The sequence below is a fragment of the Trichoderma virens genome (genome assembly GCF_000170995.1).
Source record: "Trichoderma virens Gv29-8 chromosome Unknown TRIVIscaffold_92, whole genome shotgun sequence".
In the NCBI taxonomy this organism is placed as follows: Eukaryota; Fungi; Ascomycota; class Sordariomycetes; order Hypocreales; family Hypocreaceae; genus Trichoderma; species Trichoderma virens.
Window position 1 is genome coordinate 1397067 of NW_014013657.1, and position 27835 is coordinate 1424901.

The following is a 27835-nucleotide window of genomic DNA, read 5'->3' on the forward strand; positions in this document are numbered from 1 at the left end:
TGACGTACGGCACTTGGCATCCATGTGTTCCTCACTACATCATTGTTTGCTCCAGGTCTCCAACTAGGGGAGGCGAAGGTTGAAGCCGAGAGCGATCACTTGCACATGGCCATGACAAATTCAGGATACATTTCGCGTGGTGCTGGGAGATTTGCGACGTGTTCCTGCATGCCGGTCGGATATTACCTAGTATGTACCGTTCTTTGATAGGTACCCTATAGCACATGTAGTAAGTATATAGATACCTAGGTAGTACGATGGGCGTCCTCTCTCTACTGAGAGCAATTCAGTATGGATAGCGAATGACTTTTCAAAGACAGAGCCATCATGAGATGTCATGTACCTGAGGCGCGCTCCCTTTCTCTTCTACAAGCAGAGGGCCATCCGCGTTTTAACAGTGAATCCGGAGATATTGTCACTGTCCTTGTGACCGCGGGCTGGTAGAACAACCCCGCGAGAACTCCGGGAAACCCGCGCGGCCACAATGACATCTGACGAATACGACGGTGCGCACAGAGGAAGAAAGCTGCCGGAATTCAAACGAGAAGCTAAAGGCAGCAGCCCGAGGATAATGGTCGAGTAAATTGGGTCGAGCCTCCAAAACGACGCAGAACCCGCCAGATCGGTGTGTGGGGGCTAAGAGTCGGGCGGAAACGCCACAAGGACAATATCCCCTAGAAAAAATAAGAACAGGAAGTGAAAAAAAAAGACTCGGGGGGGATAATCCGTATGGCGCCAGCCGGTAAATCATAATGCCCACAGGCAGTCGGCACATGTACTCGTACAGTACGGAGTATAAGCTGCTGCGATCCCAGGTCTGTCCACCAAAAGGCACATCGTCGCCACAGCATCCCGCCAATAGTGAGAGCAACCAGCTTTGTTGAGGATAAGCTCACCAATGGGAGGCCGTAGAGTGGCTCATCAGGTTATCAGCCGACTCACCCACATCCACATACATACTTGAGGATGTACGAAGTACAGTTTGTAATACCGGCATGTGGCATAGCGACTGTGACAACAGACGGACGGCTCATCAGCGCGAGTAGAACGGTGATATGCTGAGCGCGCGCTTCTCGAGGAGGAGAATGGCGTAAAGAATGCATTTCTAACTCGGCTGTTTTTTTCTTCTTCTAATATGACATTGTCCTGCTCATGATTGTGTTGCTGTCAGATGAGGGCCAATAAACGGCCGCCGGGCACTCAAATCGACAAGTGGGGATGACACGGCAGACTGACTGTTAGTAGGACAACCACGTCGCGCACGAGGACGAAATAATCTCGAGTCTAGACTATTTGTTTTTATTTCTGCCGAATATTCGTTGTATCTACACATCCAGCAGCTCTACCGATATCCGCCTATGGAGTCATTTCTATTCGCTTTGTAGCGCTCTCTCCAACGTCTCAAATTACGCATGAATTAGCAGAACCAGACTCCTATGATGTCCATAGAAGCAATGGATCTGTTTCGCGGCCCCCGCTAGTAAGCCCCTACTACGTCGTCACCGGCCGAAGGCAGCGCCTAATTCGTTGAAGCCACCCCAAAAAGGACCGCTAATGTTATGGAGCGGCATCCAAGTCTTCAAGGCGATGCAGCCCGTGGCTTCGGACGCGTCTAGACCGATCGCATTAGATAAGCTCCTCACGTGATTTCGCGTTAACTTCGTTGAACGCCACTGCCACTGGCCCGCCCTGCAGAGATCCTTGTCCTTGTCACATCTGCCTGGGAAACGTGCCGAGCATAGCTCCGGATAATCATAATCATAGATGATGAATTTGCCAACTGCTTGAATCTGCCATCGCTTTCCTTCCCTCTCCCTTTCTCGTTTTTTTACCTCTCTTTCTCTCTTTCTATTTTTTCCTTTCTTTTATTGTTGTTGTATCCAGATGCATCCCTCTTCTTCGTAGGTGCTCGACGCCTGCTTCCCCTCAACCATGGAGAGCATGAGGGGCATCTTGCATAAGACCAGCGTCCAGGAAGCTCAAGAACGGCAGGCAGCAGCTTCACTCGCTGGGCAAAAGAGAAGCTGGTCAACAAGTATTGGTGATGCAGACGGAAGGGATTCGCCTTCTGGATCTGGATCTGGATCTGGATCTGGATCTGCCTTTGCAGCGACTACATCTGCTCCCGCTTCAGCTTCCCAAGGCTCGGCCCGGTTTCAAAATGCCCTTCATTTTCTCCCACCTGCTACGAGGCTTTCTGCCAGCAAAATTGTCACGTTTAATGCATCAGAGGACCCCTCCGAGTATACCCAGCGGCGTGTATTTGCGGCTACGCCGTCTTCTTCCATAGACCCCGAGCTCGATCTTGCTCATCCAGTATATAATCTGCCGCCTCAGCTTATTAATAACTTTGCTTCTCTTGGCATTAAGCAAATCTACCCATGGCAGAAAAACTGCCTCAAGGGGCCGGGCTTGCTTACAGGTGCTAAAAATTTGGTTTATTGTGCTCCCACAGGTGGTGGCAAGTCGCTTGTTGCTGATTGTGAGCCCATCTCGTTGTATTCATAATATTGCCATGGGCTAAGCAGCTGATGTTTGCCCAGTACTCATGCTGAAAAGGATAATGGAGGAGCCCGAGACCAAAGCTCTCCTTATCCTCCCATATGTTGCCCTTGTGCAAGAAAAGGTCCGCTGGCTGCGCACTGTTGTTCAGGGACTCACTGCAAACCTGGATCCTGAAGCACTGGAGAAGCAAAAAGCCAGTAGTATATGGCGACTTCGTCCAGATCATGATTCGATCAAGGTTGTCGGTTTCTTTGGCGGCGGTAAGATTAGATCTACGTGGCAGGACTTTGATATTGGCATATGCACCCTGGAAAAGGTTTGCTTCGCCATGTTTGACTCGATTAAACGGTTAATTGTCCCTACATGGTTTCTAACAACAATTTACCTTCAGGCAAACATGCTCATCAATACCGCCATTGAAGACTCATCCATATCCCAACTGCGAGCTGTAGTCCTCGACGAGCTTCACATGATTGATGATGATCACCGCGGTTATCTTCTCGAGTTGATAGCAACTAAACTCCTGAGTTTAGAGCAGCCTATTCAGATCATCGGCATGAGCGCTACTCTTCCCGTAGGTCTCCTGTATTAGATGATCCATGCCCCTTAGTCACGTCTGACTTATTCTAGAATGCGAATCTGGTCGCCAAATGGCTTAATGCACATTCTTACGAAACTAGATATAGACCGATACCGATTGAAGAGCACCTAGTTTGCGAAGGAAAAGTTTACCACATCGGCTCTAACGGTGCTACGACGCAAAAACAATTAAAAGTCGATGAGATATCAAAGGGTCAGGTGGATCCTATAAGACAGATTGAGATGTCTAGCCACAAGGAGTTCCGCGATCCAGTCCTGAATGCAGTGGTATCTTTGGCTCATGAGACCGCCTTGATGGGCTACGGCGCTTTGGTATTTGCTGGTAGTCGAGGCATTTGCGAATCGGATGCTCGCCTGATTAGCAGAGTGATGCCTCAGCCGCACGAGTTGGACAGCAGAACCATGGACAAACGGATGGATCTACTGAGCGAGCTGCGGAGTCTCAGCACAGGGGCCGATCCTGTGTTGGAGGAAACCGTCTTGTCCGGCGTGGCATTTCATCGTAAGTCCTCCCTCTTTCACGTTAATTCCAAATGCTAACCACGAGCCCGAAGATGTGTGTGCATTATTTTGCCTCCCCAAGAAACGTTCGTATTGATTGACCTGAATAGGCGGGCTTAACGAGTGAGGAGAGAGACCTCATTGCCGAAGCGTATGATGCAGGTACACTGCTAGTGTGTGTTGCCACCTGCAGCCTGGCAGCTGGTATTAATCTGTGCGCCCCCTCCATAATTGTTATTTGGACACGTCTAGCTCACTAATTACAATACGCTAGTCCTGCTCGAAGAGTGATCCTACATAATGCAAGGATGGGACGTGATTTTGTTGGTCCCTCCATGCTGAGGCAGATGAGAGGCCGCGCCGGAAGGCAGGGCAAATCACCTATTGGAGAGACATATCTATGCTGTCGCCAAGACGACCTGGAGCAGGTCTTAGATCTCATGTATGCGGATATCCCAGAGATTGCCAGTTGTCTCAACACTGAAAATAAGCGGGTTCAACGGTGAGACATTGTTTTGATCCGCCGCCGAGCGTGGCATTCGCTGACATTTTAGCAAGAGCCATTTTGGAAGTCATTTCCGTGCGCTTGGCGAACAGCCAAGAATCTCTCCTTGAATATTTTTCTAATTCTCTCATAAGCTATACTCACGATCGAGAGTTTGTGGAAAACTGCTTAACGTCGGGGCTGGAAGAAATTCACGACCTAGGGCTAATTGTCAATGACTCTTACTCGAGTTTTGCAGCGACGCAGTTGGGCAAAGCCATTGTTGCATCCTCCGTTGACCCCTATGATGGAGTTTTTATACATTCCGAACTTACCAAGACGCTCAAGGCTTTTGTCATGGATGGAGAGATGCATATCCTCTATGTCTTCACTCCAGTTCAAGATTTTGGCATCGTAGTCAACTGGCAAGTGTTTCGCAACGAGATGGACGCTTTAGATGAGAGTGGGCTTCGAGTCCTTGGCTTTCTGGGTATCAAGCCGACTGCCGTTCTCAAGTTGTGAGGAATATCTTTCATGAGCCCCTTCTTGTCAATGCATCTTCACTAACGATATCCCAAGTGCTCAGGGAGTTCCACTTAAGGAGAGTACACCCGAAGAGAAAGAACTGGCCCGTGTATACCGTCGTTTCTATCTTGCCATGCAGCTTCGGGATCTGTGCAATGAGATGCCGATACATGTGGTTGCTCGAAAGTACGACTCGCCTCGAGGTTCTGTGCAAACACTTGCGCAGACATGTCAGGGTTTCGCGGCAGGCATGATTAAGTTTTGCGAGCACATGGGATGGGGGTAAGCAATCCAAGGGCTCTATTTTTTTGCCTTCAATTTCGTGTACTGACAATTGTGGGAAGTGTCATGGCTGCTGCCTTGGAACACTTTTCGGACAGGCTGATGGCTGGTGCAAGGACGGATCTGCTGGAGCTCGCCAAGATTCCTTTCATCAAGAGCCGCACAGCGTGAGTACACTTTTTGAACTATTACAAAGCAAATGCAAAAACAGGATATGCTCATGCGACTATTTCAGTCGAGTCTTTTGGGAAAACGGATATCGAACCGTCGGTGCTATAGCAAACGCCGATCCAAAGGAATTGGTTCTGATTCTGATGCAGGTATGTTGAAGAGTTCCTGGACGCCGAAATTGGCCATGTTCGCAAGCTTTTTAAATGACATTTCAATATAGGCCCAGCCAAATAAACTGCGGATCAAGGGAAAAGTCGACGAGATATACGAAGAAAAGCTACTTGCCAAGGCGAACGTGATATCAGCTTCGGCGAATCGACTATGGCGTAAGTGGTCACATCTCGTCAATGCAAGTTGCGATTCTGCATTTACCCGTGTTAACTGTGTGTCTAGAAGTTCAATTGCAGGCCGAAATGGCCGAAGAATGAATGGGCTCTATTATGTGATTACTTCCAAATTGTTTGGTGTCTTTTGTTGGCAGATTTATGTTAGGAAGTCATATACCTTAATCGGCGCTTTTACAAAGAGATATATTCTGTTTCTAGCACCTGTACAAGCAAGCTACCTAAATTCATATCATAACAAGGGGATTCTGCCCCCAACGGCAACGTCAACGGATGAAATAAACTCTAAATCACTGTCTCTCAAAACTTCACTCCGCCTTCTCTGCAGCCCAAAACGGCCTGGATGCTTTACTTCTATAATTTCCATCATCGATTTCTAAGACAACAAAAAAAAAAAAAACATGTCCTCGCTTGCGCAACTAACATAATGATCTCTCTAATGCATTGCCCAATGTTGCTCATCCGCCGCTCGCAGAAAACCTTGTTCATGAACCCCGTCACCTCATCTAGTCAGCCAAGACATTCCTCAGCATAATCAGGAAATTCTCCTTGAGCTTGTGGACCTCGGAAATCGGCGGCTTCACAGGCTCTCCCGCTGAACGACGCAGACGGTCACGCTTCTTAGCTCGTCTCTGCCTCTCAGCATCTATCGGATCCATGTCGTCTTCCTCCTCCGCCTCAGTCTCCGAACCATCGTCGTATGCCAAGTCCTCTAGGTCTTCGCCGTCGAGGCCGAAATCGGACGAGCTGAAGCCGGTCGGCATCATGTCGCTGCCTGGCGCTCCCTCCGCTGCCATCTTCTGCTGCGTCTTGTCGCTATGCCACTTCTTCCGGGCCTCTTGCCATGCAATCAGGGCGTTGATCTCCTCCACGGCCTTCTCCTTGTTGATGATGCCACTGCTGACGCCGCCTTCGAACAAGGCATTGACATTCAGCGTGCCGTTCTTGGGCCCCTTGCGGAGGAATTCCAAGATGCCCTCTATCCACTCCATAAGCTGAGTAAAGAGACCGTTGTCGTGTGTATGGATCTCGTGTACGAATTTGTAAAAATTGTGCTCATGTCTCGCGCACAGATCGATAAATGCTTGAACAGTCTGGTTAGGATCTGCAGATGCATCGTCTTCCCTGCACTTTTCGACCACCTTGATCATGTCGTCGATGAAAACGGCAAAGTCAGTGACGCTATTATATACATTGGCCGACTTGTATACCCGCACGAGAGGCTCATAGAAGATGGTAAATAGGTCTCTCAGGAGCTGTAGCGTAACGGACTCCTCAATCAGTTGTAGCAGCATGGTCTTATCTCTGTGGCGCATGCAAAGCTTGAGAAGCTGCTTGAGGTACGAAAAGAGCTGGGCTCCTTGCTTCAATTCCTCATCAATGTTCTCGACGGCGTTGTTGAAGGCAACATATGCGTTGAACAATCGCTGAATCTGCTCGCCCGTCAACTCGGGTTCGATAAGGTCTGATCTCAGTATCACCACGATGATATCAAGATCCTCGTCTTCGGCTTGGCGGCGGATTTCCTTCTTGATATCTTCCTCGGCATTTGTGTACTTTTTAATCTTCTCTGTGAAGACAGGGTCGCCAATCTTGAGGTCAAGCGCGTCAATGGATCTCTGGAAGCTTCGGATTCCATCGTGTAATGCCAAGGAAAACATTCGCTGCATAAGAGATCGAGCTCCAAAGGGCTGGGCGAGAAATATGTCCAGGATGCCGGACATGACCGCTGCAGGATTCGCAATTCGAATGACATTTTTTACAACGGTATATGGAATAAGAGAATGGATGCGTTTGGCTTGGGCAAACATGTCGGCTGAGTTGTCTTCGGCCAAGAAAAGGTGATATACGACGGCAGCGATTTCAATCCTCAGCCATTCGGCAAATTTGCGGTATTGAATGCTAAGATCGCCAATCGTCTGCTTTTCCTTAATCTCTTTGAACAGCAGCGTGAGACCATTGCGTTCGACGATATCCCGCCGGAACCTATAATTCGGTGTCAGAAAATTTCGGGAAGAAGAAACTCAAAGGGGGGCCACTAACTGCTCCATGTACTCATCAAGCTCAGCGGCACGTCTCCTAGCAATCTCGTAAAACTCTTTTTGCTCCTCCATACGCTTCTCATCAAGTGCCTTGCGCCTCAGGATGTCTTCGACGTCTTCGTCTGTCGGTGTGATGGGATCGCCGCTGAAGAATTCTACCATGGCCTTAGTATTGGCGATTTGGGGGTTGTGCAAGAGGGACCGTAGAAAAGCACGGAGCGAGACTCTCTGATTCTCTCGCCAAAGGATGAACTAATACGCTATGTTAACTCTCTTCACGTTAAGCAAGCCTCATAGGCGGTAGATGCTAACCTCTTGCTTCCCATCAGGAGTTCCTGTTCCAGAACTAACATGACCATCGACAGATGGCCGAGGAGAAGCAACCTTCCTTGAGCGGTTTGATTTAGATGATCTTATCGATCCTGGACCACGCGCAGCTATCGCATCAGTTAGTCGGCGACTTTTCATCCTCATTTACCGTCGTGAGAATACGACCAAGTACTCACCACCTGCGGGAGATAGTAGCGACGCTGCGCCAAAGCTCTGGGACAGTCTACTCGTTCTCCGAGTTGATTCTGAAGACACAGAAGAGGCATCAGAGTCGTTTCCTGTAGCAAATGTCGGCAGCAGTCCGCTTGCTCGCGTATCCGACTTGTTCTTCTTGGGAAGTGTAGGTATGACTCTCCCAGGCAGTTCGGTACGCAGTTTTCGGTGCAATTTGCTAAAGTCGCCATACCGTCGCCCGACAAAGTGTTCCAGCTCGCCTTTTCTCTTGATTCGGAGAATGAACTCGGCGTGTTTGTGGTATCTGATGTTGCGCTTGACCGAAGTGACGCGAACGCCAGCCACATTTACGTCCCAGCCGTTAATGTAGTTTCCTTCGGGGAGGGTGTTCATAACGCCCCTATCGATGGCGTTGCTATCTACAATTTCGATTTCCGAAAACTTGATGCGCTCTTCGAATCCGGACGAGGTGGGAATGCCTGAAACCATCATCAACTCAACCAGCTTCTGAGCCTTGATGGCCAGCTTCCGCCGCTTCGTTTCCTCCAGACGGTCTTCGGACGAGGAGATCTGCTTCATGGCAAACGACTCGAGAAACTGCGCAGTACGTGTCAGCGTAAAATCACCCTCGCAGCAATACGGCGCAACGCACGACTTGGAGCTTGTCCTGCCAAAACTCCTTCTCCTTGGCCTTGTCCAGAAACGGGAAATCGCGAACATGGTGGACAAAGATGTATCGCAGAATCGGCAGTTCTGATTCCTGGGGAGACACTTCGCCCTGTTCCGACTTGAAGGGCGCACCGAAGCGCTGCAGAGCTGTGGGGGAGTTGAGCTCGTTGATCTCCCACTTGACTTGGTCTGCAATGAGCTCTCGCTTCAGGTCTGTGCCGTGTGTCCTTTGGTTAGCTCTATCTCCAGCACAACAGGAAGCATCAGACAGGGGAAGAAACAAAAAGAAACGCACAGTGCTCCTGTTTTCCCGTCAGCGCAGTGCTGGATGCTGGCGCGGCATCTGAGCCATTGGCGCGAATGGGCAGAGAAACAGCAGCGCCGCTATCGGGCACTTCCTGCTCGGCAGCTGTCATGGCCGAGATCTAATGTGGCAGCAACAGAGACAATCGCAAAAGACGAATGGGCGCCCGAGGATGAGAAAATCCGGTCGTTGGCAAGTCTCGGATGGTATGTAGCAGATGTCACAGCCGCCGTCAATCAGAGGATGAGGAACCGGCTGAGTACTTGGCGGGGTAGCTAAGAAGCGTGGTAGGAAACGTCGTCGTTTGTACGGAGTACGAGTGCCGTGGTATGTAAGCTCGAGACTGGGCGGGCTCGCCTAAATAGCAGGGCGCGAAAGCAGCAGAATCTCGGTCACAATTGCGATTTCGACAAGGTGAGGGGTGAGGAGAAGTCTGTCTAGGGAACTAGCTACTCTTGTAACTCTCCCACACAACAGAGAGGAGGCAGTGAGAGAGGGAAAAGCGACGGGAGCTAAAGATCGTGACAATGGTCGACTATTAAGAGAGAGGATGGAACAAAAAAAAAAACACATCAACATAGGTAACCCAAATATTATCAAAACATCAAGTCCACAGCCCTGCTCTGCCCCATAATTATTACTACATGGTCGTCCAAGCGGCATCACGGCGATGCAGGGAAATTCCTTTTGTAGGCGCATACTCCATACTGGTCAGCAACACCTGCATGGGCGCAGTTCTGCTCTGGTCCAGAACATGACGTTGGACTGCAGGATTCCAAGCCACTTGTCTGTAACCGCTCGGCCCCTCTCAGCCGCAAGGCCGACTGCCGAGAGAATTAATTCCATCCATTCGCGCCGTGGTTGAGAGAGAATCCATGCAGTCAGTTCCTTTCACGTACTCGTACGCAGCAAAGCAAGGAACAGATGCCATGGCAGCGGCATGGCTTCAGTATGACATCACTAGCTTAAGGCGTAGAGTAGCGTGATTACGAGTATGGCACTGCAGATTTTATAGGGAGTGGCCACTAGGTACATAGTATACGAGTACTAATCCAGTACCCCAGCGGCAATGGATCCATCTATAGGCGGTAGATATTTGGAAGTGCCATGACAAGATGTATAGGAGACATTTACTATTCTCTCTTTCTGATTCTTCAACCAGCTTACTCAGTATCTGCTAACTACTAATCGCCACCTTCTTCTACTCTCCAATACTGTCCCCTACTACTATTCTCTAGTCTAGTGCCTATCTACTGCTATCACATGTCCCCAATTCATACAACTCTTCTTTCATCCAGGGTAGTCCACTCAACACCACTGCAAAAAGACGGAGCCCACGGAACAACCACAAGCGCCAGCTCCATCATGGCGCCATTAGCACCAAGACATACAGCCGTTTCCGCCGCCAAGATCCCCCAGCCACATCACTAGTAACATGCCGAGAAACAAAGCGAAACAAAGCAGCAGCTCCATCCAACACACTTTTTTACAGCTCCGATATCTCAAAGACATTTTGCCGGCCACTTCTTTTGGCGGGACAAAAGGGGGAACACAGAGAGAGAAGTAATCTCGTCAAAGCAGGAGTAGAAACAGAGACTCAATTTGAGGAAAAAGTCTCGATCAAGCTAATTTTCTGCTTTGTGATCGGATCGTCCGCGCATAACGGGCGCAGCTTGACAAAGGGCATGTAGATGTATATGTCGGGGGCAAATCGCAGGCCTTGGCGCCAAGTTGGCAGACAGGCTCAAAGACCAATCAGTTTTATGTTTCATTCATGGCGTCGTTGTTCTCTCAACACAAGACAAGTGGGAAGATCCCAAGGTACGTACTGTACATTGATGGGCAATATCACTTCTCAAGGGCATTACACTATCCGGTTCGAAATTCTACACGGCTGCAATTGTTGTAATTGTTGAATTATTATTATACACTAAATGTCTATGCCCATCAACCTTCACACGCTTCATAGCAATCAGAAACTTCCCCACACTACACTTACTTCTCAAACCGCCGACTCTTGCACCAAACAACAACGGCTCATCATCTTCTCCATGCTTGGCCGATCGGCAATTTTTTGCAATTAGGATAATAGCACCCGTAATCTGTCTTCGGAAGATGGTTCATCTGACCGCCCCCATTAAGGAATACCTACCTAGATAGTACTCGTAGCCGCCTGTACTCCTTACTGGGTACTTGGGTAGTGGCAGCTTATGGCATGTAGCAGCAGCAGCATCCAAAGCAGGCAGGTAATCTTACATTTCTGCACCTCTTTCGTTTGCCCAGCCAACCGGACAAACCTTGGCTCTTTGTTCAAATCCAACTCAAGTCCAATAGCAAGCCCGAAACACTGGCTGAGCAACAACGCACGAACCTCGGGATGCTTGGCTGGCTCTTCCTCAGCTCCACTGTGGCAGTGAAGCCGGCGCAGGGTTTGGGCGGCCGTACGAGTAACCAAAGCAGTGCGACAAGTCCGTCTCCGCATATCACTAGCAGTTGGCTAAAAGTTGCTCGGTGACGCCGACAGATGGTCTCGTGCCTAAACGGCTTCTGTCCCCGAGCTATTGATGCAAATCCTGTTGGCGCTGTCGAATCCGGTGCTGTGCACCAGATGTGTATGGCATTGGCCGCTCTGCGCCTTGGCATGCGAGCAAGCCGTGCGATCACCTCGAGTGCCTCACTCCGTACAGTGTCAGCAAAGTTGTTTGGTTTGTTTGGCATTTGCCGTCGTGGTTGGCCAGGTCATAGCTCGTCGAATATCCGTAACGGCTCGTCGTCCGCTAGTGGTGTTTCCAGTGCACGCGTCGTCTCTGGCCTGGCGTTGTTGTTTGCTACAAGCGCTTGCTCAATGCTTTGATGCTGTCCTTTGAACTCGGGCGTGGCGTTTCTCCATACGCCCCGAGCTCCAGACTCGTCCTGTGCTGCGCCGCGGGAATTGTAGCTGAAAGCCATGAAGAGAAGGCCAACAATGCAAACAAGGATTGACAAAGCCGCCCAGGTGATTCTCAGTCGCTTGCGCGTCTTCTCTTGCCACGCCCTGTCGGCACGTTCCCAGCCCTCGATTTGTTTGCGCACCACATCCACTCGCTCTGCCAGCTTATCGGCAGTCTGCCTCCCCAGGTGTATGCGACTCTGCAGAGTCTCGATCGTGGACTGCTGTGTTTCGAAGTGTCCAATGCCACGTAGCTGCTCTGTAATGTCCGTCTCGAGCTCCCGCGCGGCCATGTCGAATCCTACCTGGAGGTCGCACGACGCTTGCGCAAGGTCCTTGAGGGCCTTGACCATGACCTGCAAGCTGCTCGTCTTCTCCAGCAAGGCATAGTGTGTCTGGTCTAGCTGTCGAGTTGTTTCGGTCGAGAAGGTGCTGAGCTGCGTGAGAGACTGCCGTAGGTCACTATAGAAGAGCAACTGTCAGCATATAGCTTCCATGTGTCTTGTGGCATCGCTCGTGGCATCGCTCGTGGGGACATCTTAATCTTACTCTGTGCTGGAAGATGCCTTGTCCTTTTGCTTGTCCTCCTGGAGCTTCTCCTTGCCCTTCTCCTTGTCCTTGTCCTCCCTGCCTAGCCGCGTAAAGTCCAGCTTGTCGTCGCCATCCTTTGGGATCAAGAGACTCGTGCGCCGGCTGTGGATCGGGCTGATGATGGGCGTCACAGGCCCTGACCGCGGCACGTCAACTGAGCGGCGCATCCTGTGTGTCTGTATCTGTGTCAGTGTCGGAGTCTCGTCATCACCCAGCCTTTTCCGGAGTCTGTCGCCCATGACCTCCGTCGCCGACCGCTGGAGAGCAGACGGCCTTAGCCTGGCTGGGGCTGCAGATGGAGACTCGGGCAGGTTTTGGGTCGACATTGCCGCTGGTTGGACCGTCTGAGGGGCCCCCTTTTCCATCCGAGCATCGTGCATGCATCTATTATCCACAAAACTGAGGCTGGGCAGGTGAAGACCTATGCCGCCAGGAAAATTAAGTGGGGCCTCGGTCGGCAGCAAAGCAAAATGACGACAAACCACCTGTCAGTTCACATGTCATAGCTGTACTCGTACAGTAGCAAAGTACTACCTAGTTGGTTCGCATTTCTTAAGGCTAACATCTTGAGCATTGAGATGTATGAGCAGTACTGCAGATACTACAGATCTTTGGCCATCACTTTTCCATCCCATATTTCCTTAAAATAGGTAGGTACTAGGTATGGTAAGTTTCTTCATTCTTTTCTTTGACAGGTCCTTTCCCTGTTTTATCCATTGCTGCTTCGGCAAGCCCGTCTCAAATGTATTACATGTAATCAATGTGCTCCCAACTCCATGCAAATGCAAGACCCCCAAAAATCACCCAAGCAAACAGGCCCAAGAGCTAGCAGTCCTATTTTGCCGCAGAATGCAAATAAGACCAAATTTAGACTACTGCGAATAGTAGTGGCTGGAGTCGAGGGCGGTGAAGAGGTTGTCGCTACAGCCCCCGTCCAACTGCTTGCTGCTGCTGCTGCATGGTCGTCCAAGTTCGGATACCACAGTGCGCATCCGTTGTAAGCACCATGGTTCTTGAATGCTGCCAATATATAGAATGCACTGCGGGTTTTGCCGATGCAGTCTAATCCCAATGTCTTCGGCGAGGGTGTCGCTGGGCTCATGAGTTCAAGAGCTTGTTTCGCTTCTCCTTGCGCTTCAATCTCTCCACTCGCTTGCGGTGCATCTTTTCAGCCATCTTCTCGTATCGCTCCCTCTCTTCCTTCTTTGCTCGCTTGTCCCTGATTGCCTGGATCCGTCGCTGTGACTTTGTTAGCAAATGCGTTCAGCTCGCCAGATGTGAAGCGCTGCGTACCTGGCGCTCTTCCTCCTTCTCCTCCTTCATCTCCTTCTCCTTTGCCTTCATCTGTGCCATTGCAGCGCGCTCCTTAGTTCTTTGCTCATACGAGGAGAGGCCTTTAGTAGGCCGAAACGCTTTCTTCGGAGCATGCCATTGCATTCCTAGAGTCTTGAAGTTAGTAGAAGCCGGTGATGGTGATGCGCCAGGCTGGGATGCGCGTACCGTTCTTGCGCATGCCAAGAGGCTTGGCTGACTTCTCAACCTTTTTCTCGACTGGGGCCTCCATTGCGGACATTTTGCCTTGTCTGATCCCTGATGAACTGGAGATCAAGCGACTGTTTGAGCAATCTCTTCGTGCGCGGGTTCAACGAATCTTTTTTTTTTTGCCATACAGCTGTAGATGTGGGGCTAAGGCGGTGAGCGCCAACCACCACTTCTCCACCCAGGGGATCTCGACTTTGTGATTCTGCTAGTCCCTTTCCCTTCTATTTTAGTGGATGGTGCTCCGTATTTCCAGGTACAGTTCAGTCTGCCACGGGAAGTCTAAGGTTCTGGAACCGAGTCCCTTTCGGAAATCGGTTGCCTCCAACTCATCTATGGTTACACAACAGAAATGACACATGTCTGGCGCTCGAGTACCAAACGGTACGTCGCAGCCTCATTTATTTTGCCTATATCATCTATCTACATGTAGGCAACTTGTGCGCCTACAAATCGATTCTCTAGATGGGTACAACCTTGAAGCTGTAGCCGCGGTCCACCCTTCTATGGCCTTGCCGTCCATTCACACACCGACAACGCAGACGTCGACGAGAATACCCGGCATCGCGTTGCGCTGCAGATGCAGGGGCGTGCGTACTGCTCCGATCTTTACGAAGACGAAGACGAGGGATTGTGCAGTACCGTAATATCGTCTCCCCTGTCTGTGAAGGCGACAATGGAACAGGCTCCTGTAAATAAGCTGATGTATCTTATTTGCTCCTGCGCATGTGTAGATGTAACATGCCAGCACATGAACTTGCCTCCTACACTGCGTGTCAAGTTTCTCATACGTGATGCAGTGAATAATCATAAGGCAACGCCCAATAATATTTCGATTTACGACAGCAATCCGGCGCCATAGGCGACAAAGGGGCAAGCTGCTCAACGCTGCTACCTGTATGTAGCTTTGCTGCTTGCAGGAGATTCGCATCAGGCCTCAGGCTGACGCCGTGCTAACATGTCCTGAACATGTCTATTTTTAATTTGCCTTGTTTCAGGCTCCAAGTTAATCTTCAAACTTCCGCTGGGCGATCGGTGGGTTCATTAATATTTCCCAACACAAAACAGAAAAAGGGTTTTGTGCCACGTACTCCCTTGTCGCTCACGATATTAAGAGAGGCTGAGACAGGTGATTGCATGGGGACGTGCCCTGTGCTCTCTGTCAGGTACATTAATGCAGGTACCACTAATACGGAGTCTCCTCCCTTAGCATTGAACACTGTACAATTCCAAGTTACTAAAAATTATTTCTCTGTGGAATACGAGCGTGGTCAAATCAAGTCACCAAGCAGACAGACACGCCCTCCTCGTATGTATGACAGCCTCATCTATTGCAACCTCGACTCCGTTGCCATAGAGAGCATCCGGTTTCCATGTATAGATACCTCCGCCACGGGAAAAATTACTTTTCCTCCCTGGTGACAAGTTCGGATGCATGAGGTGGAGACTAAACGGGAATCCCCTTGCGAGCTATACTAAGGTCTCCCGCTAATACTTCAAAGGGCAGTGTTCTGGGCTACTGGCTACATAGTATTTACTGGCAAATTGCCATAACAACAAGTCTCTTATGCGTCCTTCAGCTGAGGGTCTGCAGCAGGGCTAAAACTTCCGTCAGCCTGCATAGGTATCGTGTATCAAATAAGACACCATCCATCAACCCAAAAAAAGTCCCGTAGCTTATACGGTAGAACAAGTATCAGTGCTCACTCAGGCACCAAGTCCTGCTAATAATTAGCACGGAGCACACAGTAACATCGCCCACGGGTACATGTCACTGGGCACTAAGTTGAGATGATGAAACACGAAAAGGGCCGGCGGGCCGTTTGCTGCCAGGCTGCCGGCAAAAGAACAATAAGAAAGAAAAAGGAACACCTGTGGAATGAGAAAGAGAAAGGATCAAAGCGCTCGGGTTGGCTAGAAGCGTTTACCGATGCCAGCTGAGCCCGCGAGGCTAAGGTTGTCCGAACACCAGGTAGGTGTCGATTACGACCTCGGATAGGTGCAGACCAAATTGTCGATTGCATCTTGCACCCAACTGCGGCTAGGTAGAGTTGATCCGTATCTACGGACTGCTGATTGGGGCCTCGTACCGCCTCCGTCCCCTGTCTGTGGAGCCTGGTGTCAATGTGCCGCATGAATCTACAGGTACAGGTCTGTATAAGGCAAGGCAGGGCATGGCAAGGCAAGGCAAGGCAAGGCAAGACAGGGCAAGGCACCGTGAGAGAGACTCTGTGTTTCTGTCTTGCGTCAAAAGTTCGATTGCCGATGGGGCTCGTGACCAAAAGGAAGCATCCAAAGAGTCGAGGATTGCCCTGCCCATCCTGTCAGCCCCAGCTGATGGGCCCTTGAACGCAAGGGAGAGGGAGGAAAGGGAAAGCCGTCGAGGGCCGCGGGTGACACAACGCACTCCCGCTGGATGACTGCAAGCGATGTATTTGCGTATACCACCTCGTAGGCACTTTGGCAACACCTTTCAACGGGCTCTAGGGTCACGAGGAGACCGTGGACAACCACAACGGGCCGGCTAGGTGCCAAGATGGAAGTAGCACCACCAAGGTAGGAGATGGCCGTTTATCCATGGATCAATAGTGTGCCTGTAGACGCCTTTTTATGCAAGCTGACAGCAATAGGAAGGCGATTTACCTACCATTGGGCTCGCTTGTGTTTTTCTCTCATCGCTGCCACGGTGAATCTGCTGGGCGCTTCCTTGTGATCTCGATACGCAAGGGACCTGCCTGAGTTGTCCGACAATACCACCTCGAGAGCCAAGCTGGACGGGGGGTGATTGTACCTCCACCCAGCTGCTATCTGATCTCTCTTGAGGCCGTTGTCCAGCTGCAAGACTGACTAGGTAGGCAGACAGGTCAATAGCTCCAGTCCCGGGGTGGTGCGGGAGTATTACTAGTATCTTAGTACTCGTAGTATGAGTGCTAAGATAGCACCCATTTGTACATTGATGCAATTGATAAAAAGGGAGGGCGAGAAAGAGGCCTGCTTTGCAGTAAACAGCGCACTTCGCATGCAAGGCTGTTTTTGGTTGCCCGCAAGTGAACGGTTGTGTCTTCGACTGAGTCCCGTGAGCAAAACAGACGGCCCTCAGGGCTAGAAGAAATACGTACCAGGTACGTGCACTTATCGGCCCTGTACCTTAGTACATGTAAGGGGACACCACCACCACGGCGGACACGCAAAAGGGCTGACAGGGACATTTCGAGATTCTGCCAATGGCAGCGGCAGGCGGCGGCTGGGGATGCAGATGGCCTAGCAGGAGATCCATGGATCATTCTGACTTGTACTCGTGCTAATGTACTTGTTGTAGTGTAGACGTGCCTTAGCCGGGCCCGCAAGGCGGCACTGTGTGGGCGCGCGCTGAGTTCGTCGCTAAAAGTACGAGTAGAGTACGAGTACGTACAAAGAAGGAGGAGGCATTTAACGGTGGCGATTTTTTGATGGCGGTAGTTTTTTGTGGATGTCCGTCCCCAAAGGAATCTCGGAGGTACAGACGCAAGTACTCGATTGAAATGGCTGTGCTAAGACGCCCAGTTCCACTTCCCACTTCCCACTTAATCGCGGCCTCTTCGCTCGTACCGTTGTACCGTTGTACTGTTGTATCATTGTACCAATGTACCATTGTACCTGCCCCCCAATTTGTGCACTGCACACAACAAAGGCCGCACAGGGTTAGCGCCGGCCAGCGTGCATGTACCCAGTACTTGTCGCAAGGGCTTGCTGAGATGTCTGGGGACAGACAATAATCCGCATTTCGCTGTGGGGACCGGGCCCTTTAGCGCGCTCGTACCCCGAGCAGTAGGTACCAGGCACACAGGCAGGGATCCATTGCTCCTGCTTGTCTTCCTCCAGTTTCTGGCCCCCCCCATATTTTCCATCTTTCTCTTCTTCCCAAAAATCTTCCTTTCTAATCCTATCCACGCCATCCAAAACTTTAACCATTTGGTGCAATTCCAGCTACGCTCTTTGAAGTTGTTGCTGGTTTTGGCCGTCCACTCATTTGCCCCGATTTTTGAACTTGATCTTCTTCAGCATTGCATTTTACCTTTTTTTCTTCTTTTCTATTCTCTTCACATCTTTGCCGCATTGTTCGAGCCGCCGTTGATACGCTGGTACGCATCGCCAAACCTCCATCTACGACGCAGCCCTTGACTGTGAATCGACCGCTCATGAGTATCTATAGACTCGGATTTTAATCAAATCTCATTTGCTTCGGCTTGTTCTATATCGCCATTGTATTTTTCAGACGAAGAAACGGGAAGAAACCGGATAAAACCAACGCCACAACCGACTCCAACAAGGCATCGTCATCATACCGCCTTTACGTCCTCTCTATGGTCCAACATTCAATCTAGTTGCCCATCGATGTTATTGCCACACTACGGCCAGAAGCAATGATGGCAACCGCACTCTACAGCCCCGAACGAGCAGCCGTTGCTCCGCCTGTCCACAACATGGAGGGGGCTGTGGACTATCTTGCTTCCTTGGACGACGCGACTACAGCCTCTCTTGCTCGTGGATCCGCGTCTCATCATGGCTCCCTGCCTCCTCCCAACCCTCAATTCGCATTTCCCGCAGCACCACCCTCCCCGTCACACGATACGATTGCCAAACGGAGGCGACCTCTTTCTGCGGTGGAAATGCACTCAAGATCCCTCAGCATAGCCGTCGACGGTTCTCGACACGCTGCGCTACCAGCATTCAGTTTCAACCCGGGTGCCTCTCTTCCTCCAGATTCTCGCGCTTTCCTCAGCCCGCCGCATTCTCCAAGTTCTGCTAAACCCATCCCTGGGTCTGCGGCCAACCGTCCTATGGGCCATGGCCATCGAAGGGGCGGCAGCGAATTTGTTGGCGGTCGTCTTCGTGAAGGAAGCACAATTGCTGTCATGAGCACCAGTCCACCAAAGAATGAATTCGACATGAACACATCCTCTCTGCAGCCACCACCACGCAGAGGACATCGCCGAGGCATGTCTGCCACTATTCCCGCAACTGATCTCCCGATACTTTTCGCTCCACCAGCCATCGGCACTCTACCCCAGGGCAACAGCGCTCCCAACAGCCCTACAATATTCGGACGCAAAGAAGATTTGCCTCTTATTGGCTCCGAGTTCCCATTGCCGGAGCCAATGCAGCCAGGAAAAGATAAGAGTGCAGGCAACTTCAAAACGCCTCATCTTGCCCCTGAAGAACCCTGGAAGATGGGCAAGCCGGCGATGCGTGCGAGAGTTGGATTTTCGGATACACTCGAATTCATTCCTCGGCCGCTCTCACTTGTTTCAAATGACACGTCCAGCACTGTGACTGCACGACCCGGCCATTCGGTCTCTGGGAGCCTCTCCTCAATCGTCTCGATTTCTGAACTCAACGGCCGAGACGGCTCTTCCCCGCTATCACGGACACCAACAGGTGAACCTCAAGAGTCGAGACCAAGCACCGCGGGTGCTATTTTGGAACGCACCGCAGAGCTGCAGATTGTGGATGAGCCACCTACTTCTCCTCGCCGCCGAAACTCAATTCCTGCCCTTATCAACATCGCCGATGCTGATCCTACAGAGTCAAACATGTCAACTCCCACCAAACCTGCCAAACGGTGGTCGTTCTTTGGCTTGGACGCCTTCGCCTCCGGGTCCCCCATGAAGAGGCGGTCAAGCACCTCCAGTTCTTCAGATTCTACTCCTCGCCCTATTGATGGAATTTCCTGCTCTGATCGTGGGTCGGAATCTTCAATAGAAGCTGCAGAAGCACCCCCTTCCAAGCACAAGAAGGGAGGCAAAAAGGGCGAGAAAAAGAAGAAGAAGAAGAGCAAGAAGGAGAAAAAGGAGAAGAAGGAAAAGAAGGAGGAAGAGAAGAGGGAGAAGAAGGAGGAGAAAGACAAGAAGAAGGAGGAGACCAAAGAGGAGAAGAAGGATGATAAGAAGGCCAAAGGCTGGGCGGGCACAATCTTACCTTTGAAGAGCCACAAGAAGCGTGGTAAATCAAGCGCAGTCCGGCCACCCACACCACCAGCCTCTGTCTTCCACCCGGATGATGAGGAAGGGATGAACCTGAAGGAGTCATTCAAGAACCTTCAGTCGAACCACCCACAATAAGCATCACCGAATCGCCACCTCTACCAGAGCCGCCGAAACGTCTGTCAGAGGATGTGTCTTACCCCATGATTGATCTCGACGCTGCTCTTGGCCCCTTCAACACTCCACTGTCTTATAATCCTGAGTGGGAGGCTGCACAACGTGCTGCAGGAACTCCGGGTAGCAGAAGGCGCCTTCACAGTGCTCAAGGTTTGAAGGGCTTCAGCGGCCCAGGCATGCACTATCACAGACGTGCCGAATCGGCTCCTGATCTTCCTCCTTTTGACTTCCGCTCCTCTATCCACCGATTCGGCAGCAGCTCCACTATGGCTGATGTGTTTGAAGAGGATGAGGAGGATGACGACGGAAAGGGCAACAGACCTAGACTGGAAACTAGCGAAGAAACCAGCGAGGAATCTGATGGCGAGACCACGCCCCCTGCGGTCATGCCTGTCCTGAAAGAGCCCTTCGTCGGCCCAAGCGACAAGGTGTTGGGCAAGATGCGCCGTGGAAGCGCGGGAATGATTGAGAGAGAATCTTTCAGCTTGCACGCGGTGCAGGGTGAGGTCTCCAATGCCTCACTCCAAGATGACACCATCGCAGAGGAGTTTTCGATTCCCATTTTCCGGGCCCCGACATTCCAAGGCCGCAGGGAATCCGTCGACTCAGGAGCGCCCTCAGCCCCATCTCCGAGACAGCGCCCTGCCACTGCTGAATTATTAGTAGATGAGCCTCTCGTTCTTCCCAGTGCCAGCACTACACCTCTCAGCCCTTATTCGGCTAGCTATGCTTCTTCCTCCCATCCCTCTCCACGGTCGCCAATGTCAATTGACGCCCAGCGCATTTCCACCGCGCCTTCATCCGTCACTGACGACAGCTTCCATTCTCTCCTCATGGGAGAACCGGGGCCCGAAGTCAGGATCTCGATGGATTACGACATCCCGTCCCTTGCGTCAAGCAACTCCGCCATCACCCGTGACAGCTCTTACATTCCCGTCCCACGACCTCGCCAGCCTCTTTCTCGTGATCAACGTCCCGTGTCCATGTCAGCCCCATTCGGGCGTAGACGATCGAGCTTGGCAAGCCTCAGCCGGCTCATTAGCAGCTCTCATGGCGAGAGAAGCAAGCTCTCCATGGAAGTCACCCTAGATAATGAGCCGGAATCGAAGAAGTCAAAGAGCAAGACCAAGCGACTAGGACGGATGATGCAGTTTTGGAAACCGAGCAAAGATGATAAACCCAGCAAAGATGATACAACCGCTTAAACTTCGCTGCGGAGAGGAGAAAGGCACGAAGAATTATGAAGCAGAGTTTCACCGATGATTGAAACTCTGCTTTGACGAACTTATATGTATTCTATGTAGCGCATGCTTTCAAACCAAAAAAATCCTTTTTTCGCCTACGCCTTATGGACACTGGATCTATCTGAAGCCTTTTCATCGCCGTGTGTTTGCGAGTCATTTATTGATTGAAAATATGCCGAAGCCAGTTAGTGAAAAGAGCGAAAAGAGCCGAGATTTTTTTTTAAAGCAGAGATTTGGGAAGATTTTGCCTCATGTTTGCGATTTCTCACAGTGAGCTCTACAAGAGAGTTGTCACCGCACATAGCGGGTGCGAACAGGGATTTGGCGTTTGACGACAAGCATGAACATTGCTATTTTGCATGATGAGTACATTTTGTGCTCTTTTTGATTTTTTTTTTAAACCAATCTATTGTTCTTTTTGGCCTTTTTGTTTTGGATGGTTGGCGGATAGGAGGGGAAGTTGGAAGGTATGGGGAGGGGTTTCGACGAAGCATTATGTCGATTGTGTTTTTATATTCGTGGTACTCTGGACCTCGGGCAATCCATCTGGAGATCACTGGGTGGTATGCAAACGTCAAGGTCAAATGGAGGGCCATTTGCTTTGACGAATGAGTTGCCGATTTGGCTGCTGATAGAGTTGCTTTTTTTAAAGACATATTCATAGCAGATTTAGCTAGTGGAATTGAGTGCTGAACTGAGCGAAGTTTGAAAAGAAGGCTAAACTAAAAGTATTCGAGATTCACTTGTGATGGCTTCTTTGTGATTGATTGTTGGAGTATCTAGCTAGTAGCCCAGCAACTGCAGTACTAAGTAACGCATCATGGCAATGTGCAATGGAATCACATGTAGTACAGGTAGTTCTCCAGGTAGTTCTCCAGGTAGTTCTCCACGTAACTGCTGCTCTGGCTACTCTGATATTGAGAGAGTATTAGGTACCTAAAGGTCTTCAATAGCGCTCATACACTATGTAATTTGGGATGATGGCCATTCACTCTCTTAATTCACGTTAAATCGCATACGCAGTAGTGGTAAAAAATGTATTTAATTGTAGATACCAAGGTCAATACCAAAGTACCTACCAAGTTGGATATAATGTTGCAAACAGTTTGCTCTGTCTTTGATACAAAAAGAGTCATAAGCCGTAACGCGTCATAAAATGGTGAGATAGAATGATAAAAAATGGTAAAGAAAAAGAAGAAAAGGTCGTATCCAATCGTATGCCAAACACAAACGTCAGCCTTCCAACGCCATCCCCGCCTCGTCACTTCATCACAATCAAAGCTTTAGTGCTATGAAAAGAACTTGGACACGCCCTTGCGAATACCGTCTACGATACCGCCCTCCTGGCTGCGATCATCGTAGTAGCTGGCACTGCGCTCCCACTGCAAGTCGCCGCTGCGGCCGCGCTCGACACGAGCGCCGCGGGCATACGATTGTCCTGCAGCATTAGCGATAACGTTGCCAGTGCCGTTACCGTTGCCGTACTCACCGGCCATGCGCACGGCATCACCGACGGCACTGAAGGGATCGCCAGTGGCAGCGCGCTTGGCCACGCCCAACATGCGCTCGATGGAGGGCGGGATGCGGAGGCCGAAGCGGGCCAATAGAGCAGTCAGAGCGCCTCCAGTAACGAGGGGCACAATGACGAGGAAGAAGACCTTCCAGGGATGGCGCTTGGCGTAGTGCTGTAAGTCGCGGAGGAGCCGCTTGAGTTGCTTGACGCAGCGCTGGACGAAGCCCTCACGGGGAGAGCGTTTGTAGTACGAGGGGCGGCCTGAACAAAGTTTACTGAGTTAGCACCTGTCTTGTTATCACGTAGAAGTCATGTTAGTAGCACGTACTGTTTCCAAACAGGCTGGAGCGGCTGTTATTGCCGCCCAGGCCAAAGAACGACCCCCTCGAGCCGTTGTTCCTGCGGTGGCCGCTGTCGCCGCCAAAGATGCCGCTGCCACGGTTCCGGGAGCGCGACCTATCACGATCACGATCCCGCTCCCGCTCCCGCTCTCGGGACCGATCTCGAGATCGTGATCGCGACGGTGAGTGCGAGTGCGAGCGGCGCTTCTTGTGACGGCGGCTGCTCGCGTGGTGACGAGACGAGCGGCCACTTTGGCTAATGGCCTCGCCAAACTGGTCGATCAGGCTTGAGGAGCCCATGATGGCGATCAGGAGGGGTCTTGCTTTGGTTTCGTGTGTATGCTGTGTTAAATGACGCGAAGCATAAATTGACTTGACGCTGTTTTCAGGCGGCGGGCGGGCGAGGCTCAGCTGAGAGACAGGCGCATTTGTGTTTTGAGAAACGAGATGGTTGTTGTTTTAGATGAGAGACGCCCTGTCCCTGGACGACGCGGTACTGTACTACCTGGGTATGGAGTACTAACTGACTCTAAGGTACCGCCAGAAATAGAGCGCGGTTTAAAGAATGCAGTGAAAGCAGATCTTTAGGTACGCTGAAAAGACGCTGAAAAGAAAAGCAGCAGTACAAAAGCGCAAGGTAGATGAAAACAGAGCGAGAAAGAGGGCCTTTACTACAAGCAGTAAGAAAGCACCAAAAAGAGGGCAGCTCTGCTTACTACAGGTACCTGAAGCAGTAATGCCGGTACTTTGTCCCGCCCCGGTCCAGGTACTCCGTACTTGGTACCTTGTTTTCCTGGAGCTTCTCCTTTGCGATATGCGCGCAGCAAGGCGGGATGCAGGATGCAGCAATGAGGTGCAGCTGAGAAGCTTCAGGACGAAGATGCTCTAGTCAGCAAGTGGAGAGAAGCGCCCTGACCGCCATAATTCGGTGGCTGGGGGAATCAATCAAATGTCTCTTAGCCGCCCACAGTGGGAGGTGTCGCGGGATTCGTACGGAGTACTGAGGGACTTGGGCGGATCAATTAACACGAGCTGGATCTCGACCCTGAAACGTTGATGTCCCTGAAACATACCCAAGGTACGGAGTACATAAGAAGAAAAGGTGGCGCAGCATCCTTGGGGGGCCTTTTTAGCTGTTCTGTCAAAAGGTGCTAGCGAGCCGAAAAGTGGCCAAGGACCGAGACTTGGTAGCAAGAAATAGCCTAAGCACGCACCTCCATATAGCACATTGCCTTGTATGCAGATCCTAATACGAGATGCGGATTATTATACGGCACATAATTTGTACAATATACTTGTACAGAGCGGTGCGTACTGCTACACGCGAGATGCCTTGAGCAGGTATGCTAGACCGCTTGCCTTTCTGAGAAGAGTGACAGCTATGGTCTTTTCGCGCCACACTTGCTACGCCACACCCCAGATTTCAACCTCCAAAGCAATGGTGCTTGATACGTGAGAATTTGTGACTTCATAGAACATTCCATCCTCAAGACTTTGCTGCGTGATTTCTCTCTCAATCGCTTATCGGGCTATCTATATAACACTTACACGACCATCAAAGGAACAAGTAAAGACTTTGCATCAAAAAGAACAGCATCCAGAAGCTACAGCCAAAATGTCCGGTGAAGACGATGAAGACGACTACATGAACATGACGTTCCAAGATCCCACCCCCACCACAGAATCATCCGTTCAACGAGCTCAACGCCTCAAAAAAGAATCACGCGCTCGTGGCATCATAAAATCCAAAGCACAGATCGCCCAAGAAGAAGTTGCCGCAAGAGAAAAGGCCCTCTCAACCTCCATGCTCGATGATCCACGCTCAAAGAAGAGCAAAGGTCTCGCCATGATGGCCAAAATGGGCTTCAAGGGCGGCAGCCTGGGAAAAAAGGCAGAAGATGGACAGCCCTCGGGTAAAGCAGAACCCATCAAAATCAGCATGAAGGAGGATCGCGGCGGCATTGGCTTGGAGAGTGAGAAGAAGAGGAAGCTTCAAGAAGCCATTGAAGAGAGGGAGATTAAGAGCGTCAAGATTGACCCCTTGGAATACCGCGAGAGGATGCGGATGGAAAGAGAAGATGCAAGGCTGGAAACGCAACTGCGTGCCGCACAACGCACGGCAGAGAGGTTGGATGACGAGAAAGCAGGAATAGATGCGGATGAGCACTCGTCAGAGGAAGAAACCTCAACTCCAAAGCCTAAGCCAATATCATCACGACCGCTCAAGTCCATACCTGTGCTTTATCGAGGCTTAGTTCGTCATCGTGAAGAAAAAGAGCGTGATCGGCGAATGAGATATGACCTAGAGCAATCTCTCTCACGGTTACCGACCTATGAGAATGATGAAGAGGACGAGGACGACAAGAAGGCACTGGGCAAGAAACACGTTACATACTCTACTGCGGATGACTTGGACGAGGAAGACGAGGAGCTAGACGAGTTTAATGCACTTGAACTCAGCACTAGACTGAGTCGTCTAGTCATGTACCTGCGGGAAACACATCAGTATTGCTTCTGGTGTAAAATGGCGTACCCGGATGCAGAAATGGACGGGTGTCCCGGCGTAACAGAGGAAGACCACGATTAATAGATGAAAGGGATGGGAGGCTATCTAGAATCTCAGAGGTACTCCCTTGCATGCTATCTTAGTGTATTGATATCTGCTACTGTCTCTCTCTTCCTCCACGATATCATATTAGTAATTTAGCAAGTTAATTATATGAAACTTAGGATACAAGATGCTGGAGAGCCACTTATTTTCAGTTTAATGGTAGAGAGAGAAAGATAATCTCTTACTGTATCAATTTTTTGCGGCTATCCCTAAGTCCATTTGCGTGTTCTACCATCTATGGACTGTCCGCACTTTTAAAATAGCCGACCCTCGGTGATACTTTCTCATGAAACAAATTCAACTCTCGAGATTCACTTTTTATCTCCTTCATCTTTCTTGTCGATATCAGCGTCATCTTCTTGAAGTATCACCGAAGCTTCGCAAAGCACCATGCTGGTGTCAAAATCCTCTCCGTCCGCATTCCCAATCTTCACCAGGCCAGGCGCCTCGACATACTTAACAAATGAACTGGATATATCAAAGTCTTTGCCGCATTGATTAGATGTCATTTTCGTCTGGTCATAAGGAACGATTTTTTTGGTACCATCGTCTCCAATCCACTCCGTGAAGAAGATTGCCTTTGACTTCATCATGATGGAATGGAGATCTACCGCCGTTATAATCAGTTTTTGCATCTCTTTCCTGAATAATTTCACCTTCGATTTTGGTATAAAATGAGAAACTCCATCCGTCATTTTGTCAATGGACGCTTCCATAACTTGCATGTTGAGATGGAACTCTTCACTGAGGTCTGAGACCGCTCTGGCCTTAATCTGACTGATGACCTGGAGGTAGTAAACATCTTTAGTGTGATGATAATCTGTACAAAAGCAATTTTGTTAGTCAAAGAAGATATATCGGCATGAGGAGGGGCGTATTAAGTGGCGGATATTACTATTCGTAGACAGAAAGTATGTCAAAGTAGCACCAATATTCCCCTGCCAGATAGACTCTCTTCCTGAAAATACAGCGAAAATCAAATATGTCCATATCTTTCGTCGAAGAATGCTGGCGCGTAAAGTTGAAATATCTTGAGTGGAGTGGAGCCGGTGCCCCATCACCAGCGATTTGAGATGTACATCTTGATCACTGGGTTTCGCAGTAAGGTATTGAGAGACCAGACCGCGAATATTATAAGACAATACCATCCATTTCTCCTTAATCTCTGAATCTGATACTTTGGCATATTTGCCGGAGTCCTTCTTGAGCTTATCAAGGGCAGACGCAAGCTGACATCTCCAGTCCCGGGCATCTTCTTTAAGCTGAGCTATCTTTTGGTTGCACGATATTTCGCTCTGCTTATGAGCTTGTCGTGATTGTTCGAGCTTTGACTCTAAAATTTTGATTTGAGCTTGAAGGTCTTGGTTTTCGGATCTAGAAGCTTCGAGATCATTCGCCTTGGAGGCATATCTCTCCAATAATCCAAGCATGTCCTTCTCAAATCTTTTTATCTCGGTATTGGTTGTGGGCTTCCGGCCACGCTTTGCGGGCCTCGCAGGCTCACATTCGTGATCACCATGGTTTCTTTTTCCGATTTTTATAACCACTCGGGAAACTGGCGTCTGCTGTTCTGAGCTCATTGGCTCCTGCTTGTCACCTTGGGATCGCAACGCCCGGGGAGCCCCCCCCTTTATGATGCTTGACTTCTTTGCAGGAATATCTCCATCATTTGTTTCGTCAGTGTTATATGAGTCTTCAGAGTCGCTATCGCCGCATTCTTTATAGTTAGGGCGCTTGTATTTGCCACGTCGAAGGGATGGAGTCTCGGCCAGTTGGGCTACTTTCTCCATTTGTGAGCGTCCCCGATTATCTGCTAAAAGATTAGCATGAGTCCAAACTTTTTAAGAGGCATCCAAATTATAGAGGGCTAGTAATAGAACTGGGGTTTAATACCTCCTCCCTCGTCATGAATATGGATGACATCTGGCGACATTGTGCCATCAACAGAGGAGAATAGTTGATTTGGAATTGCCTCGAGATCAAAAACTCGCAAGGG

At 50.2% G+C, this 27835-nt stretch overlaps 9 protein-coding genes across 9 annotated transcripts; 3 read left to right on the top strand and 6 right to left on the bottom strand.

The window, feature by feature from the left end:
• Nucleotides 1–1932: 1932 nt before the first annotated feature.
• On the top strand, nt 1933–6300 carry TRIVIDRAFT_185105 (uncharacterized protein; the record flags this gene model as incomplete). The annotated part of the gene is made up of 12 exons (XM_014094369.1): nt 1933–2041; nt 2111–2482; nt 2544–2821; nt 2897–3079; nt 3136–3627; nt 3738–3757; nt 3881–4108; nt 4165–4608; nt 4670–4897; nt 4960–5064; nt 5133–5217; nt 5289–6300. 12 exons carry the CDS (start codon nt 1933–1935, stop codon nt 5790–5792), a joined length of 3048 nt encoding a protein of 1015 aa, XP_013949844.1.
• Nucleotides 5584–9043, bottom strand: TRIVIDRAFT_185107 (uncharacterized protein; the record flags this gene model as incomplete). The annotated part of the gene is made up of 6 exons (XM_014094370.1): nt 5584–7398; nt 7456–7706; nt 7767–7876; nt 7961–8555; nt 8611–8840; nt 8923–9043. 6 exons carry the CDS (start codon nt 9041–9043, stop codon nt 5919–5921), a joined length of 2787 nt encoding a protein of 928 aa, XP_013949845.1.
• A 2774-nt stretch (nt 9044–11817) lies between these two features.
• On the bottom strand, nt 11818–12615 carry TRIVIDRAFT_128896 (uncharacterized protein; the record flags this gene model as incomplete). Its single annotated transcript, XM_014094371.1, has 2 exons — nt 11818–12322; nt 12410–12615. Coding segments are annotated over 2 exons (711 nt in total), but the record flags the coding sequence as incomplete, so codon positions are not given.
• Nucleotides 12616–13114: 499 nt separating this feature from the next.
• TRIVIDRAFT_79993 (uncharacterized protein) lies at nt 13115–14033 on the bottom strand (the record flags this gene model as incomplete). Its single annotated transcript, XM_014094372.1, has 3 exons — nt 13115–13690; nt 13745–13890; nt 13952–14033. The coding sequence occupies 3 exons, from the start codon at nt 14022–14024 to the stop codon at nt 13550–13552; spliced, it is 360 nt and encodes a 119-aa protein (XP_013949847.1).
• Nucleotides 14034–17251: 3218 nt separating this feature from the next.
• TRIVIDRAFT_207376 (uncharacterized protein) lies at nt 17252–17941 on the bottom strand (the record flags this gene model as incomplete). Its single annotated transcript, XM_014094373.1, has 3 exons — nt 17252–17371; nt 17403–17593; nt 17704–17941. The coding sequence occupies 3 exons, from the start codon at nt 17939–17941 to the stop codon at nt 17252–17254; spliced, it is 549 nt and encodes a 182-aa protein (XP_013949848.1).
• A 512-nt stretch (nt 17942–18453) lies between these two features.
• Nucleotides 18454–21335, top strand: TRIVIDRAFT_196468 (uncharacterized protein; the record flags this gene model as incomplete). Its single annotated transcript, XM_014094374.1, has 2 exons — nt 18454–19972; nt 20035–21335. 2 exons carry the CDS (start codon nt 18454–18456, stop codon nt 21333–21335), a joined length of 2820 nt encoding a protein of 939 aa, XP_013949849.1.
• Nucleotides 21336–22759: 1424 nt separating this feature from the next.
• TRIVIDRAFT_138052 (uncharacterized protein) lies at nt 22760–23513 on the bottom strand (the record flags this gene model as incomplete). Its single annotated transcript, XM_014094375.1, has 2 exons — nt 22760–23162; nt 23212–23513. Coding segments are annotated over 2 exons (705 nt in total), but the record flags the coding sequence as incomplete, so codon positions are not given.
• Nucleotides 23514–24843: 1330 nt separating this feature from the next.
• On the top strand, nt 24844–25815 carry TRIVIDRAFT_38813 (uncharacterized protein; the record flags this gene model as incomplete). The annotated part of the gene is made up of 1 exon (XM_014094376.1): nt 24844–25815. One exon carries the CDS (start codon nt 24844–24846, stop codon nt 25813–25815), a length of 972 nt encoding a protein of 323 aa, XP_013949851.1.
• Nucleotides 25816–26150: 335 nt separating this feature from the next.
• TRIVIDRAFT_228683 (uncharacterized protein) lies at nt 26151–27772 on the bottom strand (the record flags this gene model as incomplete). The annotated part of the gene is made up of 3 exons (XM_014094377.1): nt 26151–26659; nt 26735–27649; nt 27733–27772. 3 exons carry the CDS (start codon nt 27770–27772, stop codon nt 26151–26153), a joined length of 1464 nt encoding a protein of 487 aa, XP_013949852.1.
• Nucleotides 27773–27835: the final 63 nt, after the last annotated feature.